We start from the raw sequence: 15,051 nt of genomic DNA, 5'->3' as shown, positions 1-15,051 counted from the left end.
AGAGCGAGACACACAACTCACATGAGTAATAGGGCAAGCTGCAGAATTACAAGTGTTTTCCTGAGTGCTCAGTCTTAGACAAGTGAGCAAAGGCAAGAAGTAATGACCTGATCCAATAAAGTAAGGAGCCAGGCAACTTTTATGAGTAACTGCTGTGTACTTGGGAATATGAAGTGAGAAAAGCCAGCTGAAAGGGCAATAAACCCAGTAGGGATTGCTGGAACTGCTCTAAGAGCAGAGCTTCCCTCTCCTATAGCTGCCTGGTTCTGCCTAAGGCAAGCTGGCCTTTCCCTAACCAACAGGATGCAGAGGACACAACCTGCTACTTGGAGGCTTCCTGCAAGCTCCAACACCAGCTGAACGCRAGCTTGTGAGCAGTGCAGAGCTTCCTGGAAAAGCTGAAGCTGTTTGACCAGCAACACGGAAAGCTGCCCAAACTGGATGTCTAAGAAGTGCTTATAGAATCCATCACTTGGTCGACAGAAGCCTGGGGAGAAAGAAGTCTTCACATATGGAAAAAAAGGATGTTGCAAAGAAGTAGGAAAAGATGGTCTCTAAAAGTATGCTTGATATCAGACACTTGATCTTTTGATAATTTAATGCCTGCTAAATGGCTTTGACACAACAAATTGATTACTTACAGAAAAAAAAAAAAGGCTTTAATAAATTATAGAAAAGCCTGGAAAATGTATCATCCTGATAAATATCTTTTGCAGATTTCCAAAACAAACCTTTGATTCATCTGTTTCAATGCGACATAAAGTTTGTGGTCTGAAACTGATCAGATGAAAGTTCTGCTGTGAATAATCTGTACCCTGTAGAAAGGGATATAAGACTACAAAGACCACYGCAAAAGAAGAGAAACATGAATTTAACTGAAATCAAAGACTTGGTTAAGGGTGGTTTGAAAAACTCAATGCCTTGTTCTCTGCTGTGCGTCTTTGTACACTTGAAAGAGAAAATCAACTTTTCTGTCATCTATTGTACTAAGAAATCTTTGGTACAATAATCTAGGGAAGAACACCAATGCAGACAACAGGCAACTGATTTAAAACAGATGTGAAATTCCGTCTATGTGGAAAATTATAGGCATTGGTGATGACATTAGATGCATATGACTAATCACAGTTAATGCTTGCTGTTGCCAATTAGCCTTATTAGCACCAGCAATTTGAGCACAGGATGACATTACTTTAATTACTGCAAGCAGCTTGTTCATTTATTGAGTAGGGTGCATTGAGAAAAAGGTTACTCAATCTGCAAATTAATCATAACCCTCTTTATTATGAGAAATTCAGGAAAACTGAGCAAAAAAAAAGACTTTACCAGGCAAAGAGAAAAATTTGCGTGATGAAAGTCTGACAGTAATTTCAGTATTTTACCTTTTTTTTTTTTTTTTTTTTTTGCTAAAGTGAACAAAAGCTATTGTATGTTCTGTCTGAAAGCTGTATGCGAGTGAGACAAAATTGCTGCCATTAGAGGTAAGGCAAGACATTATGACCATTAGGTGGTAGCAATGCAGAAAAATCCCGTGAAGCTGTACCGCACAGATACGGTATCGAGACAGGAGTGGGGAAGGGAAAGAAAGGCAGAACAAGGAACCTAGAACTTCTGTTCTGCTTTCCTATGATACAAGAATTTTATGGCTCTGTGACACAGGTATCTCTCCTACAAACCTGCATATGAGAACGCACCCCCTTGAAGGTGGGATATGCAGAACTGCATGAGCAAAACACACAGGCAGCCATCACACAGCGCTCTCTTTAGTCAGGAATACAGTGGCAAATAAAAGAGCCCCATGGTGATTAGCTTATTTCATTTGCACTGACTCAAAAAATATTGCTGCAGAAATGTCGAAACCATTTTGATGGAAATAAAAATAATATGTGGGCTTTTTTTCCCTTGTGGATTTCTCTGGTCTCCTTATTAGACACCAGTAGTGGTTAGTTCTTCATTCAAATGGTAAACTTACCTTCCTGTATTTTAAGTCTGTAGATAATTTGAGCTTGAATGAAGAACCTCGTTCGGTTCTGTTTTACAGTCTCTAGCTGCAGTTTTGCTTGTTGGCACATGCGTTTTGCAACAGCTACCTGATGTTCAAAACTGATTTTTTTTTTTTTTTTGTGGGGGGGGGGGGTAGAATTTTGTTAAAGGAGGACAGTGTCCAGCCTCAGTGGCTCTGCATTTTTGTCACTATTGTCCCAGCAGGAGCTGTACCACCAGGGAGGGTGATCGGGCCACTCACCTGACAGACTGTCAGGGCCTCTAAATCCCTGTGATGGGATTATAAGAAGAGTCAGTAAAGCTGATGAAGCAGGATGCCCTTGYCCAACGCCAGCTAAGGGCCATCCTGCGCAGTCTCCTCTTGCCTGTCAGCTATTGGAGTCCCCTCCTTGCCACGTTACTGTGATCCGTGTCCCTTCCAGGCCGAAGGAGCTTGTGTGGGGCACAGTGTGGGGCAGCGAAGGCGGGGGCCTCACACCGCAGTTCCCCTCTCGCCCCATGCGGGAGCCTCACAGGAAGGGGTGATTAAATGAAAGCACGAGCTCGGGCTGCCTCAGTGCTTCTCACTGCACTTCTGCTGGTAAAACGGTGTTTTTTTCCCAGAACATTTGCTTTTTATAGGCTTTCGTATTTTTTTTTTTTTTTTAAGGGATAAAGCTTTAATTGTGTCTCCACTTCTCCACTGCCAGCTCTTGCCCTGGCCATGGCTGCGGAGAGAGTCTGGGCCTCAACCCAAGGGTCTGACCTTCAATCAGTCATCATCAGGAGGATATAAATTGCTTAAACTAAACTCTTTTTTTTTTTTTAAGCTTGGCTTTTTTAAGAAGTACCTGGGCTCCTTTCTCCAGAACCTTAATACCTCTTTGCAGATATAATCTGATTCAAGTCGAAGTCTCGAGCTCGCATGAGCCCTTTCATCCACTCCAAAATAGTTCTTACTTCCAGATGGTCTCCTTGTAAAACATCCAGCCCTTAACTCAATTCTAGCTTTACGTCCATTTTCAGCTGTGACAGGCACCACTGCAAATCACGTTCTGGGAAGTTCAGCTTTCAGAGGTAATAAAGAGTTATAGTTAAGTAGATAGAGTCCTACACTTCCCGAATGCCACACGTAGCAGCAGTCGACACTACTGAAAGTGAATACAGAGGGTCTAAAAACACAAAGCTACAGCACTAAGAGGAAAATGCCAAAAGGTTTTTAAAGGGTGCACCCTTCACAGCAGGCAATTTAAAGTATCCCCAGGAAATGAGAGCATATCCAGCAAGCATATTGCCTGCAGTGCTGCTCAAAACTAAGAAGAAAATAATTTCAAGAGGTGCTCAGCCGAACGTCCAGCCTGGTGAGGTGCTGGAGCTCTGATCCATTCTGTCCATCACCTCCATGTGCTCTGGCCCCCCAGGAAGTATTTTCCGCCTCCTTTCCAGAGCAATGATTGCTTGTGGCAGACTGCCAGGGCTCATTAGTGGGACGAGCGCTTTTCTCTCCTTTCTGTGCTCAAGATCTGATCTCACGCTGTGGAGATCTCTAGCAACACACAGTGATGTGTTAAAGGGCAGAGGTACATGTACAACAATACTCCAAGGAAAACCTTAGTATTTGGAAAAGTGATAGCATCTGGCAGCTTCAGTCTGCCTTGCCAGGTGCTTGCTGTTTTTTTTTTTTAATTCATTTTTAAGCTAATGTTGCAGTTGAAAGGTTTCTTGTAGGGCAGAGTGTGCCATGGTATTTGGAAGGCTACGGCGCTCCTCACAGTCCGGGCTCAGAGCAGCTCTCTAAGAGAGCTGCTGCATTAAGTGGTTTTAAGACAAGCATGAGGCTGAAGACAAACGTGCAACTTGCTGTATCTCCCTACCTTCAGAGAGTTGCTTCTAATCTTCACAAGTTGTTTGCATAAGCTCATCTACAAAAATAAAGAGTACCGTGGTTTAAATATGAGACTGTACTTGCCCTGGAAGACATGAAAATATAGTGCATAATTTAGCTAGTGGTATTTCTATATTAACAAAGCCTAATGGGTAATTTTCCATTGCTGAAAGATATATACATATATATATATATATATGCATACATATATGTATTTTAAGAAGTTCTGGCAATACCTGAGTATTGCCACTGAGTTGACACTTCCAAAGGGAGTTCCAACATTTCTGTGATCCATGAGGATGCAGTTCTGTGCATGAGGACATCGGTAAATCCAAGACCTCTAATTTGCACCATTTTCATGCCCAGCTCTAGACAAATCTAGCAATATTATACTGGTTTCATGGAGGTGGGGAGTGTGGCAATCAGGTTAGAGTTGCTGATAAATCTACATTTTAATAGGAGTGAAAAAGACCTACCAATGGTTTTTGCACTAAGTCCCCCTGCACTAAGGGAAAATGTGCATTTAGGCATCTCTGCCTGCTAAGTRCAGGCAACAGACCCAAAAGCTGCTCGTGCTGTCCTCATCCCAAGCTACCTGACATGCTCCTGGTGCAAGGCTTACCTTTAGCACCGTGCCTTTGCACAGGCTCGAGCTCTGCCAAAGGCTCTATGCTATTTCTGCCTATCACAGACTGAGAGACAGAAATACTGTGGAAAAYGGACTTGCTTCCTATGTTCGTTTCATGACCTCACGCACTATATTGGCTGGCTGCAGTAGTGAGCAGCACGTCAGTCAATACTGACCCTATGCAAATCTCATTTCTGTAATGGATGTGTTTCCTGATACTGAACTGCCCACCATGCTCACATTAGGCAGCCACAAATACTTTTTCCTTTATCACACCTACTCATATTGCTCATGAAATAAATGAGGTGCATTCGATGTAATTTAATTTCCTTAATACCGCTATTTCTTATATTTCCTTAGTGCTGATCTTCCCATTGTCTTCTACTACCTTCCATTTTATTAATACAATTTTCTTTGACTAAATTCATAAAGCAAAAAATCTGACTAAGCTTGGGAGCACTCTAAAATATGATCTCTTGAACCAGATTCRTGCCAGGCAGCAGAAATACCTTAAAATGTAGAGCGAAAAAAAAGGGCCTAACTCCTAGCAGTATTGTGAAAACCAGGGCTCAACCACATGGCGTGTTCAGAGAGATYGAGTAATTCTGAGCCCAAGACTGAACCACTCTCGTGCTTGTGCATCAGGCTGCTTGCAGCTGTGCTCACAGCAGAGCCCCTGCTCACACCTACCTTCAACTTTCTTTGGTTCAGTAACATGAAAGATTTTTAACTCTTGCTCTGCCAAAGGAGTAGCAGCAATTGGCTACATTTGTACTGTACCAGGWCAGCCTGATCACCAGCTGATACGCACTAAGGATTTTCTGACTCCAGTGTTTACACACTGTATTGCTTTTTATGTTTCCCTCTCACTGTTTTTTATGGTCCTATTAGGTGATGTTCTCCCTATTAGGAAACATCAAAAGGGCAGCACTGGTAGGGACACATACCTATAACCCAAACTGTGTCTGTGAGCACCACAAGCTGCTGCCACTCAGAAGCAGCTGATTTCCCCAGGCTACATCTCCACTGACTTTGAACCCAGGGCTGCCAAACAGCAGTCCCACACGGGGACTCTGTTTTCAGCATATTCCTACACGAGCTGAAAAGGTGAGCATGGAAATGTGACGCTGTTGGCCTGCCAGTCTGAAAGGCAAGCAACCCCAAAAGCAGGGAGTTCCAAAATGATTGCACAGTGCTGAATAAAAGGGAACAACAACAGMGCACATTCAATCCTGTTCAGATAATTTCAAAGAAAAGGGGTTGAGATTAAAACAACCAAGCCAGCRACAGGACTAGAGGAAACAGCCACAAGCTGAGGCACCAAAAGTCCCACAGTAACTTGAGAAAACATTTCTTGACAGTGAGGGTGACAGAGCCCTGGAACAGGCTGCCCAGAGAGGTTGTGGAGCCTCCTTCTTTGGAGATCTTTAAAACCCGCTTGGATGCAGCCCTGTGCCACATGCTCTAGGGGACCCTGCGTGAGCAGGGGGGTTGGGCTCGATGACCTCTGAGGTCCCTTCCAACCTTAAGCATTCTGTGATTCTATATACAGAGAATCTAATAGTAAGCTTTAAACAAGGTAATGTACTGAGGAAAAAGATCTCGGACCTATTTGTGCAGTTTTTTTAATGTATTAACTTTACGATGGAGGGGTAATCAGGTAAGCCAGGAAAAAAAAAACTAGAAATTGCTAGAAATAAAGTGAGTAAATTCTATCTGATTCCATCACACACTTTCATCTTGAATACTCTGTGCAGTTCTGCTTCCTCACACAAGAAGAAGAGAGGAGAAGGATAAAAATTGCCAAGAACAACAGCAGAGAAGATTGAAAATAGAAAATAGCATCTGCAAGAGATAAGATGAAATAGAATTGGAGTCTTCTGCATTGGAAAAAAAGGGACAACATGATAAAGTTATATAAAATCATGCATAGAACAAYGATCACTGTTTTCCACACAGTAAGAAGTACAGGACATTGAACTAAAATATGGAGCCCCGTTTGGAACTACAGGTGAAGCAGAAAGGATCAAAAGGTTCAAAAGTGACTGAGTAACTGAATGGTAAAAAATAAAAGCATCAGGGCTATTAAACATCTAGATAGACCTCTSAGCTACAGCTCTTGCCACAAAGTGTTATAAATGGGGGAATAACTGGAGTGCTACCACTGCGCTCGTCCTGCTCTTTCTTCTTTCCCCAGCCATCTATTAAGTACTGCCTCGCTGAGTCAGATCCGCAGCAGACGCCTGCCTGAAAGATTCAGCTCTGGACTGAATCTGTATCACTGGAGGTATTAAAATGTAAAACACTGCTCATTTGTGTAAACAGAGTTGCGTAGTAATCACGAAAGGAAGACACTTTMAAGTATAAATGGAAATTTTGTATCAGCAAGTATTAGATTTATTACATGAGCTATCAGTAGCACTCCAGCAGCACCGCCAGCTGAGGGGAACGTGTCCCCAAGCAATCTGCCTGATTGTCACCGTGTTGTCATACAGGATATGGCTACTGGGATAAAAATGTTTTTGAGYGTGGAGGATGACTTGGAGTCATCTAATCTATTTTCAAGACACATACTTTTTGTAYCAGTTAATTGCTTTGGCCCATGCAATTGAAGAAATATTTCAGTTTTCAAGCCTGTGCCTGCTAACGCATCATACCCTTGCCTTACACTTGAGCTTAATAGCAGTGGAAGCTAAGCCATGTCATTTTGTTCATGAGTTAGCCAGGCCAAAATCTGGACAAAACTATCATAAAACCTCCATTTAAAAACATTAAAACACATTTAAAAAAATGTTTCTTCAAGGCATACCCACAGAATAGTAAAAAAATCAGCCCCAACCATGACCGGGAAGCAGATGGACTATGAAGAGCAGGTGTAATAGCAGATGATAGATAGACTAGAAGGCAGCACAGGTCAGAATCTGGTCTGCACTCTGAAAGTGCTGAAATCAGTGAGGCAAATGAGAGGGGAGGAAGAAAGGAAGGAAGCCACCTGGGTCACCCTGATGTCGGAGCATGGTGCTCAGCTGGTTTCTGACAGTCTCTTCAAAACCAGTGAGTACCAAGAGCCCCCACGTTCTTTTCTGAAATTCGAGTGATTTATCAGAGCCCAGCATACTGTAACTGTATCCTTAGGCCAGGAGATGGAAGTACACCTATGAATTATTCCAATAGCAAATTTACCACATGTATGTGTGTGTGTGTATATATATGCATGTGCATGAGTATATGTATACCTGTTTATATGTGTGTAGATATATGTACACACATACATTGCTGTATAGTGACAAACAGCAGACATAACTTAACTACCAATTTAACAGGATCTGAATGGAGCTGACCCGAGTCCTTTGGTCTCTAAGCAATGAAATGCAGTGGTAGGGAAACGTTACCTGGTGCTGTGGCGACGAGGCCTAGGGTCGTTTTGACATCAGGCATAAGAACATCTGTCTCTTTTTGGAGGGCATAAAGTCTAGGAAAGAAAGTAACTGAGTTAATTTCCTGACTCACACAGAAAAATGATACAGCTTTTAGAAGGCATTTTCTTCACCAGGGAAAAATATTGTATATGAAGATTAGCCATAGAGTTCTGAGCCTTCCCTACTCTGCTAAAAAGATTAATTATAAATGCTAATGAAAAGCTGTAGCAGCAACGAGGCTGCTAAGCATCCCAGAACTGTCCGAGGGGCAGAGTTTACTGAAAAATCCAAATTATGTCACATAGGGTCTCCATTTGGAGGAAGTMTTGTCACCAAATTTGCCAAAAAATCAGGGCTGTAGGAGGACTAGACCCCGATCTCAATACAGAGATGCTTGTGTGGKAACATCCTTAAATGAGCTGCTCTGTGCACTCACATTCATCAGTATGTTGTAATAGTCATGGCATGAAAATACTATGGATTCTTGTGCCATGTTCAAACGCCAGTATGAGTGATGACGTGCAGTTTCTGTTTAGCTATAGGTGTCTATATTCTAATAAAGATACGTTATGATACAATGCGCTTTCATGCAAGTGCTGCTTCAAACTGAATTGCATAGTTGAAAAAGCAATGCCTTTGAATGCAATTTATGCGATTATGTGAGGAGCTGTACTTTGAACTGAATCCCTCCCTGGTTTTACTTTGTAAAAAAATCTCTGTGGGGTAGGAATGAATGACTGGGGAAAGTGGGGAAGAAGAGGAGCTTCTTCTGGTGGCTTTCCTCCCAAAGCCATCTGGCTGACCTTGCTATCGTGAGAACTAAGCTAAACTGAGTTAAAAAAACAATAAGGACAAGGCACTTCAGTCTTRCTGTCAATTAAATGTTAAGGAAGGAACCACAGGCATGTGCTTTTGCTTAGCTCTGACTTTACCACTTTCAGCTCACAGTCGCTTGACATGTGTTCTACCCTGGGAGTTTCTGCACAATCAGGTGAACTTGGACAACGGAACCACCGGCTCCTTTTTCTTCTTATCCCTCAACCTCCTCAAACCCTGCAACTCAGAGCATCATGTAACTGTAGACTAGAATGACATGTTTTAAAGGGCAAAACAACCCCAAAAGAGAGGAACAAGTTTTCTTAAAGAGGGAACTAGCAAAAAATAATATAGTTAACAGTGTTCAGCTGCAAGAGCTCATACATAACCATTTGAGGTTGTACATAACCCTTTGAGAAGCAAGTAGTTATTGTCACTGACAGCGGTTTCTCCAAATCCACAACCAAACAACACAAAGCAAACATTTTTAAATATCTTTCTGTGTAAATGTTCCAGTTGTTCTGACTGCGGTTTTATAACAGGAATTTAGCCTGGGGCCATTTATTCCCCAAAGACCTTTTTGTGCATCATAATTCTAGTAAGCACAGATTCCAGTCCTGCAATTTGGTAGTGAAATAGCTGTAATTGCTATTATATAGAAACAAATATTTGCCTTTTCTCATCCTCAATTATTTTATTTGCCCACAGATTTATTGGAAAAAAAAAAAAGAGAGAGTTCACACTGGAATTTCAACCTTTTTCCCTATAACAGAGAGTTATTGGGAGTATTTTTTTTAAAGCTAGTAGCAATAAGCAAAATACTTTATATGTGAGCATAGAGGGCAAAGGGATTTACAGAATCTCAAACAGACTAAAACAAAATGTGTAGGGTGCAAAGATATGRCATAGAAAAGACACTGCTATGATTGTACTTTGCGGGGACAACACCATGTATGGAATACCATATTAACAAGAGCTAAGATTAAGAGTTTTGTAAGTTAAAGCTTTTTGAGCTTAAGTTGTTAGGCTTTCAGATCACTACTAAATGTCTGCACTAATTGCATCACCGAAACTTGGAAGCCCAAATTTAAGGCTCTTTTGGAGTGGTTCAGCGTGGGAATCTTGCACCCTGTGCCAGAGGAATGCTAAATTGCGAGGGGCACCTGCGCTGATCACGCGCAGTGGTGGGTATGGAGAGAGTGGATGCAGGCATATGGAGGAGGTTAATTAGAACTTAGAGGCATACTTATAGAACTTAGAGGCTACTTATAGTATCAAATACACATAGATTCATAAATTTAGGCATTTTTTAAAAATGTTGTTTAATAATTYAGTGTTTAGCATCTTACCTGCTAGTATTTTCATGCCAAATTCACTGGTATGGTAGCATTTGCAGCGAAAGAGCCGACGTAGAACTGGGCCTATCACTCTGTGGAGAGGACTGTGTTCCAGTCCTCTCTCCCATGGTCTCCAGTGTACTTTAATACAGTCTCAACCCAGCTCCTGCTCCATTCTTCAAGCTCCATGAAGAGTTTCACTGCAAGGGTTGGTAGGGGCCTGGGGAGGGAAAAATTCAAAACAAATAAGCGAGGAAGGAAACAGCAAACAGCAAGACTATTTCAGCAAACTCCAATAGGAAAAATACCTGAGGAAGCAGATTGAGCAATAGGACTGTATGTAGCAAACTGAGTGAAAAGGATACCCAGAACTGTATACAGACAACTGCAATTCCCATCACCTCCATCCAGCTGAACTGATCTGCAGATGAGACAAATATTTTCCTATTTAATGTTTTCAAAATTGTCTATGAATTAGGMCTCAGTTTTAAAAATATTGCCAGAAAAAAAGACAAGTATGTTTCTTAACAGCCTGGGATGACTCACAAAACTTCATAGTTGACACCAATTGCATTTTAAAGGTCTTAGTTTAAAAAAGTCTAATAAAAATATTTTAAACAYCTCTAAATACTAAAACGGCTTAGAAAGCACTAAAATTTGCCTAAATATCACATACATTCTTCAAATAAGCATTAATAGAGGAATAAAAATGCAAATAAACTAAGCAAGCTACCCATAAATATTGGCAAAATGAGTAAATTTCATTTATATAAACTATGAATGTCATTTTCAAACTGCAGGCCATACAGCGATAACTGACAGAAAAATGTGATGCTCTTTAAAGAGATGGTATCAACGACTGAGCCCACGAGCAAGACCTCTGTGGCGACGGAAATCTTGGGAGAGAAAATGACTGTGCTATTTCTCACATCTGAACTTCACATCGGAAAAAAAGCAGAACTGCCACTTCGAACTGTAAATTTTTTTGAGTGGGTCCCAAAACTACAATAATTGCTCCTATAATGCACACAGTATCTATAGGACCTCTGCAATAAAGAAATAAATTTGTCTTTGCTCTTTACAGTCCCTAATGCCTCTTCTAGCAATTTTTCCCTTCAGCTGGCATTTTCATGCATGTATTGCAAATAAAAAGAAGAGAAGGTTAAAAAAAAATTGCATTTTAACAGGTACAGCCTGAAATCTGCAGCAATATCTGCCATATTTATTTTAGATATGCAATTGAGTGCAATCTTTGTGAATGCACAAAATGCATTGTTTCAATTTCACAGTTAATTTTTCTGTTAACAAGCCATTTTTTGCTGGTTCTAGTCTGTAACAGAAATAAGATTTAATCAATAATCCCCTTGTTAAGCATTATTTTAGAGATGTTTTCTTTGTTTCAATTTCACTTTACTCATATGATAAATGTGTAGAACAAGGAACAGCTGATCCTTCTACTGTCCAATCAAAAGACATGAACTATGGGAAAGGCCAGTGATCATCCTGCCCTGGGCATGTTGTTGAGGTGTCTATTTTTCTCTGAGAATAACACAACAAATTTAGAGGGACCGAGATCAAAACAGCAGCATAGTTTTGCATAATTTCCCCGCTTAYACAATGAAATCTTCCTAACCCTTATGCTCCAAGTGGAGCTGTTGAAACACGTCCATTTTCAGCAAGCCCTTACCAGCTCTTTACCATAGACACCTGGTTGTAATGCACGGACCCTGAAGCCACGTAAGCCACTTGGTGCAAACAGCCTTCTCAGCTGTCGTCTTCCATAGCCCATGGTGTGGCCCGGGTGCACTTGGCCTTGATGCCTGCGTGAGGGCAGTGAAGGTCTGTGTTGGCCTGCAGGGCCCTGAGCAGGAGCCAGCTTCCCATGTTCACCGGGCACGTGTTTACAGAGGAGCCCGTTGTTCAAACTGCTTTTGCAGAACTGGAGCCTAGAAAGAGATCAGCCACAGTTACCTTTTGCTCAGTGAAATGCACCCTGAACTAGATTGAATAGATCTCTCAAGTGGGAGTTAACTCAAGTGGGAGTTAACTCAAGTGGGACCCTCACAAATTCACATGCAGCTCCCCCAGGTAGGTAGGCAAAATAATTTCTACCTCCATTTTTTTCCTCGTATTTTGTCAAAGGAAAATTTTATGGTGATGTTTTAAAGTCTAGAGAGATGTCTGCAAGTGAAACACACACTGTTCTCCTCCATACACACTCTGAAGCTGCCTATTTTCCCTAACTTGAGTCACTAGATAGAGTCATTAAAGCCTGAAGGAACCAAAAACCTCCAATAGGGAAATACTCTCCTCAAAGAACATCATCTCACACTGAGACATCTGTCAAAACATACAGGTTTTCAGTAATATGCTTCTGGTATGAGGATTCTGATTAAGAAACACTGATTTCCAAGGGTTAGGGTGAGACATTCTGTTCATCATCCTACTTTTAGGTTATTTTTAACCAATAGCAGAGGTAATCTTTTTGGTCACCCAAACTACTTTATTTATTTGGTGAATCGTAAGACACAGATTCTCATGCTATGCTACTGAGATCCATATATATTTCACATAAATATATTAATGCTATCTAGGTTCTATAGTCAAAAGCAGCCTGTGACAAAAAAAAAAATCATAATTCTATCTCTTTTTGTCGTGCTAGCAAAATACACTTTGAGACAAGTGTTTTTATCACTATTATTACTGAAACATTTATGAAATTGCTTGTTTTCTTCCTAAGTGCTAATGCACACCATTTACCTTTTCAAGACAGTCGAGAGCTAACAAAAAACAGGCATAAGTATCTTAATAGTCTATAATGTTTCTTGTTTTTTTTCAGTACATACGAAGTTTATTTGATAAATATTATTCAATTATCCAAGAAAACTAGTAAGCTAGCTGTCTGCCAAGCATATTTCTGCTTTTTTCTGGTTTATTTAATTTGCTTTATTCAATTATTTAGGGGAAAAGGAGCCTGTAAATTTTCAGTAATAATTGAACTGCTGTGCTGYCTTGGGAAAAAAAGAAAGAAAGGAAGAAAGAAAATAAACAAACACACAGGGAAGTAACTAGCCACCAGCTTAATCTGAAAAAGAAAAAAAAATGTTTGCATTGCTTTAGCATTGATACAGCTGGAGTATTAAATTTTGGGGTGAAGAATGACTACTGAAATTGCCAGGAGAGAGAAATTTCTAACTGAAGTATTGACAATCACTTTGTCGAGATCTTGCTGACTGTAAAAGCCTACATTCCTAGCACAGGTGCATAAACACCTGGAATTACCTGGAGTGAAAAATCACCTCCTGAAAAACACAGTCCCAGTGCTATGATTACAGCCATGACAACGTGTGCTGTGAGCTCTTCAAGCACCTGCAAAGAGCCTGAAATGTGAGTTCCAGTCATTCCTTTTTTTAGCTTTATTGCCCAATGCATATAATATTATAGACTAAAATGGCAACTGTTTTACTGTGAGCAACACACAAAAAAAGCAATCCAATAGGGGTGACCCGGAAAGTACTATTTCCAGTACTAGCTTATAGTACTAAACCTGCTTCAGTAATTTCCTAGTTACTAGGCCTGCTAAATTCAAAACGAAACATGAATTCCCCAGACTCCAGATGGCATTTTTACACTGGAGCTACTCCAGACCGCACAGTAAAAGTGTGTCATCTTTCCAAAGATGGCAACCCCAAAATTTTCATGGGATAAAGCATCCATTTTTTTCTTTAAAAGGCCTTTGAGTGGGTGCTGTTTTGTGGCAGACAAAAGTGGGTTTTTACTGCACTGCTGCATCCATGCATATATATATGTGTGTGTGTGTGTGTGTGTGTGTGTGTGTGTGTGTGTGTGTGTGTGTGTGTGAATATTATCCTTACCTCTTACCTCTGTTATCCTTACCCTGCTAGCAAGGCCATCAGAGGCCCTACGAATCAGCATGAAGTCAGAGGTGCAGACAAGGTCTGGCCGCCTTCCTGCGATGCCGCAGCCTCCCGCTCCTGGTCAGAAGAGCAGCTCTCTGGAGAGAAGGGCAGAGCAGGAGACGGCTGCACCTCCTTAGAGGCAATTTGACAACCATTCATTTCTTTTTGTTTGCTTCCTCTTGAATGTAGCAGCCCTGGCCATCACAGCATTTTAACACTGAATTCCTAATTCTCGCTATAAAGAATTTCTGCTTCATATGCAATGAGGGGCTTGGAAACTTCAGTTTCAGACTTTTTGCAATGTGCTTTCTAAACAGCATGACTGAAACCTGTGGCTGAAGAAGTCACAAGCTTCTTACAAGCATTCTTGTATTGYCATCTGCTTCTGGTCACTTTCCATTCCAGCAATTGCTCGTCCAGATTTCACGACTTCCAAAATTTTCAGCATTTTGCAGTGCCTCTCTGGTTTTCACATCAGTGAAAATCAATAACAGCYTCATGAAAATGCAAGAAAACTAAGAGAGGAAAATGTATTGAATGTGCAACGTAGGAATGCTTTTGGTAGCGGCACTGCTTCTCATTTTAAAGAGGCACGGACTATCAATTGGAGTTTTTGTGCAGAGATGGTACCTTCCCCTGAAGTGAGCCCACGGGCACTCAAGCACAGGGCCTGCAGCCAGGACAGAGCAGGTTTCCAGAGGCTCCAGGCACAGACAGCAGMATGTGGGCAACATCTCAGAAACCTGCAGCAGCAGACTGTGGAGATGCTGTAATCAGAACAGTCTTAGCTAAATTAAGGGCTTTTTTTCTCTACTCTAAAGAAGTTATTGTAATGAAATGATCTCTAGATTGTAGATGAGGAAATTTCTTGCAGACAACAGAGGTAAGAGTACTGAAGGGTATCTTCAATASTTATGATAAGGATATCTTATCATAAACATAATGGTTGCAAAAGTGAGGAGAACCTGGAAGTCTGGGTTTTTTGGCTGCAGACTTTATAAAAATGTGACTTCTTATCCAAAATATCTATCTTATTGTTGCCCATTTCATGAACTAAACAGCT

General features: G+C 41.1%; 1 protein-coding gene across 1 annotated transcript in view; it reads left to right on the top strand.

Moving 5' to 3' along the window:
- Positions 1-11,086, top strand: part of PPP6R3 (protein phosphatase 6 regulatory subunit 3) — a 62,136-nt gene extending 51,050 nt beyond the window's left edge. The window contains exon 24 of the mRNA XM_026041155.1: positions 10,869-11,086. Coding sequence (XP_025896940.1) covers positions 10,869-10,887 — 19 coding nt within the window. The 3' untranslated portion in view covers positions 10,888-11,086. The remainder of the gene's footprint in view (positions 1-10,868) is intronic.
- Positions 11,087-15,051: the final 3,965 nt, after the last annotated feature.

Source organism: Nothoprocta perdicaria, unplaced genomic scaffold (genome assembly GCF_003342845.1).
Source record: "Nothoprocta perdicaria isolate Ctin4 unplaced genomic scaffold, notPer1 scaffold_28, whole genome shotgun sequence".
Taxonomy (NCBI): domain Eukaryota; kingdom Metazoa; phylum Chordata; class Aves; order Tinamiformes; family Tinamidae; genus Nothoprocta; species Nothoprocta perdicaria.
The sequence above is the reverse complement of the archived record's forward strand: the minus strand, read 5'-3'. Positions and strand labels throughout refer to the sequence as shown.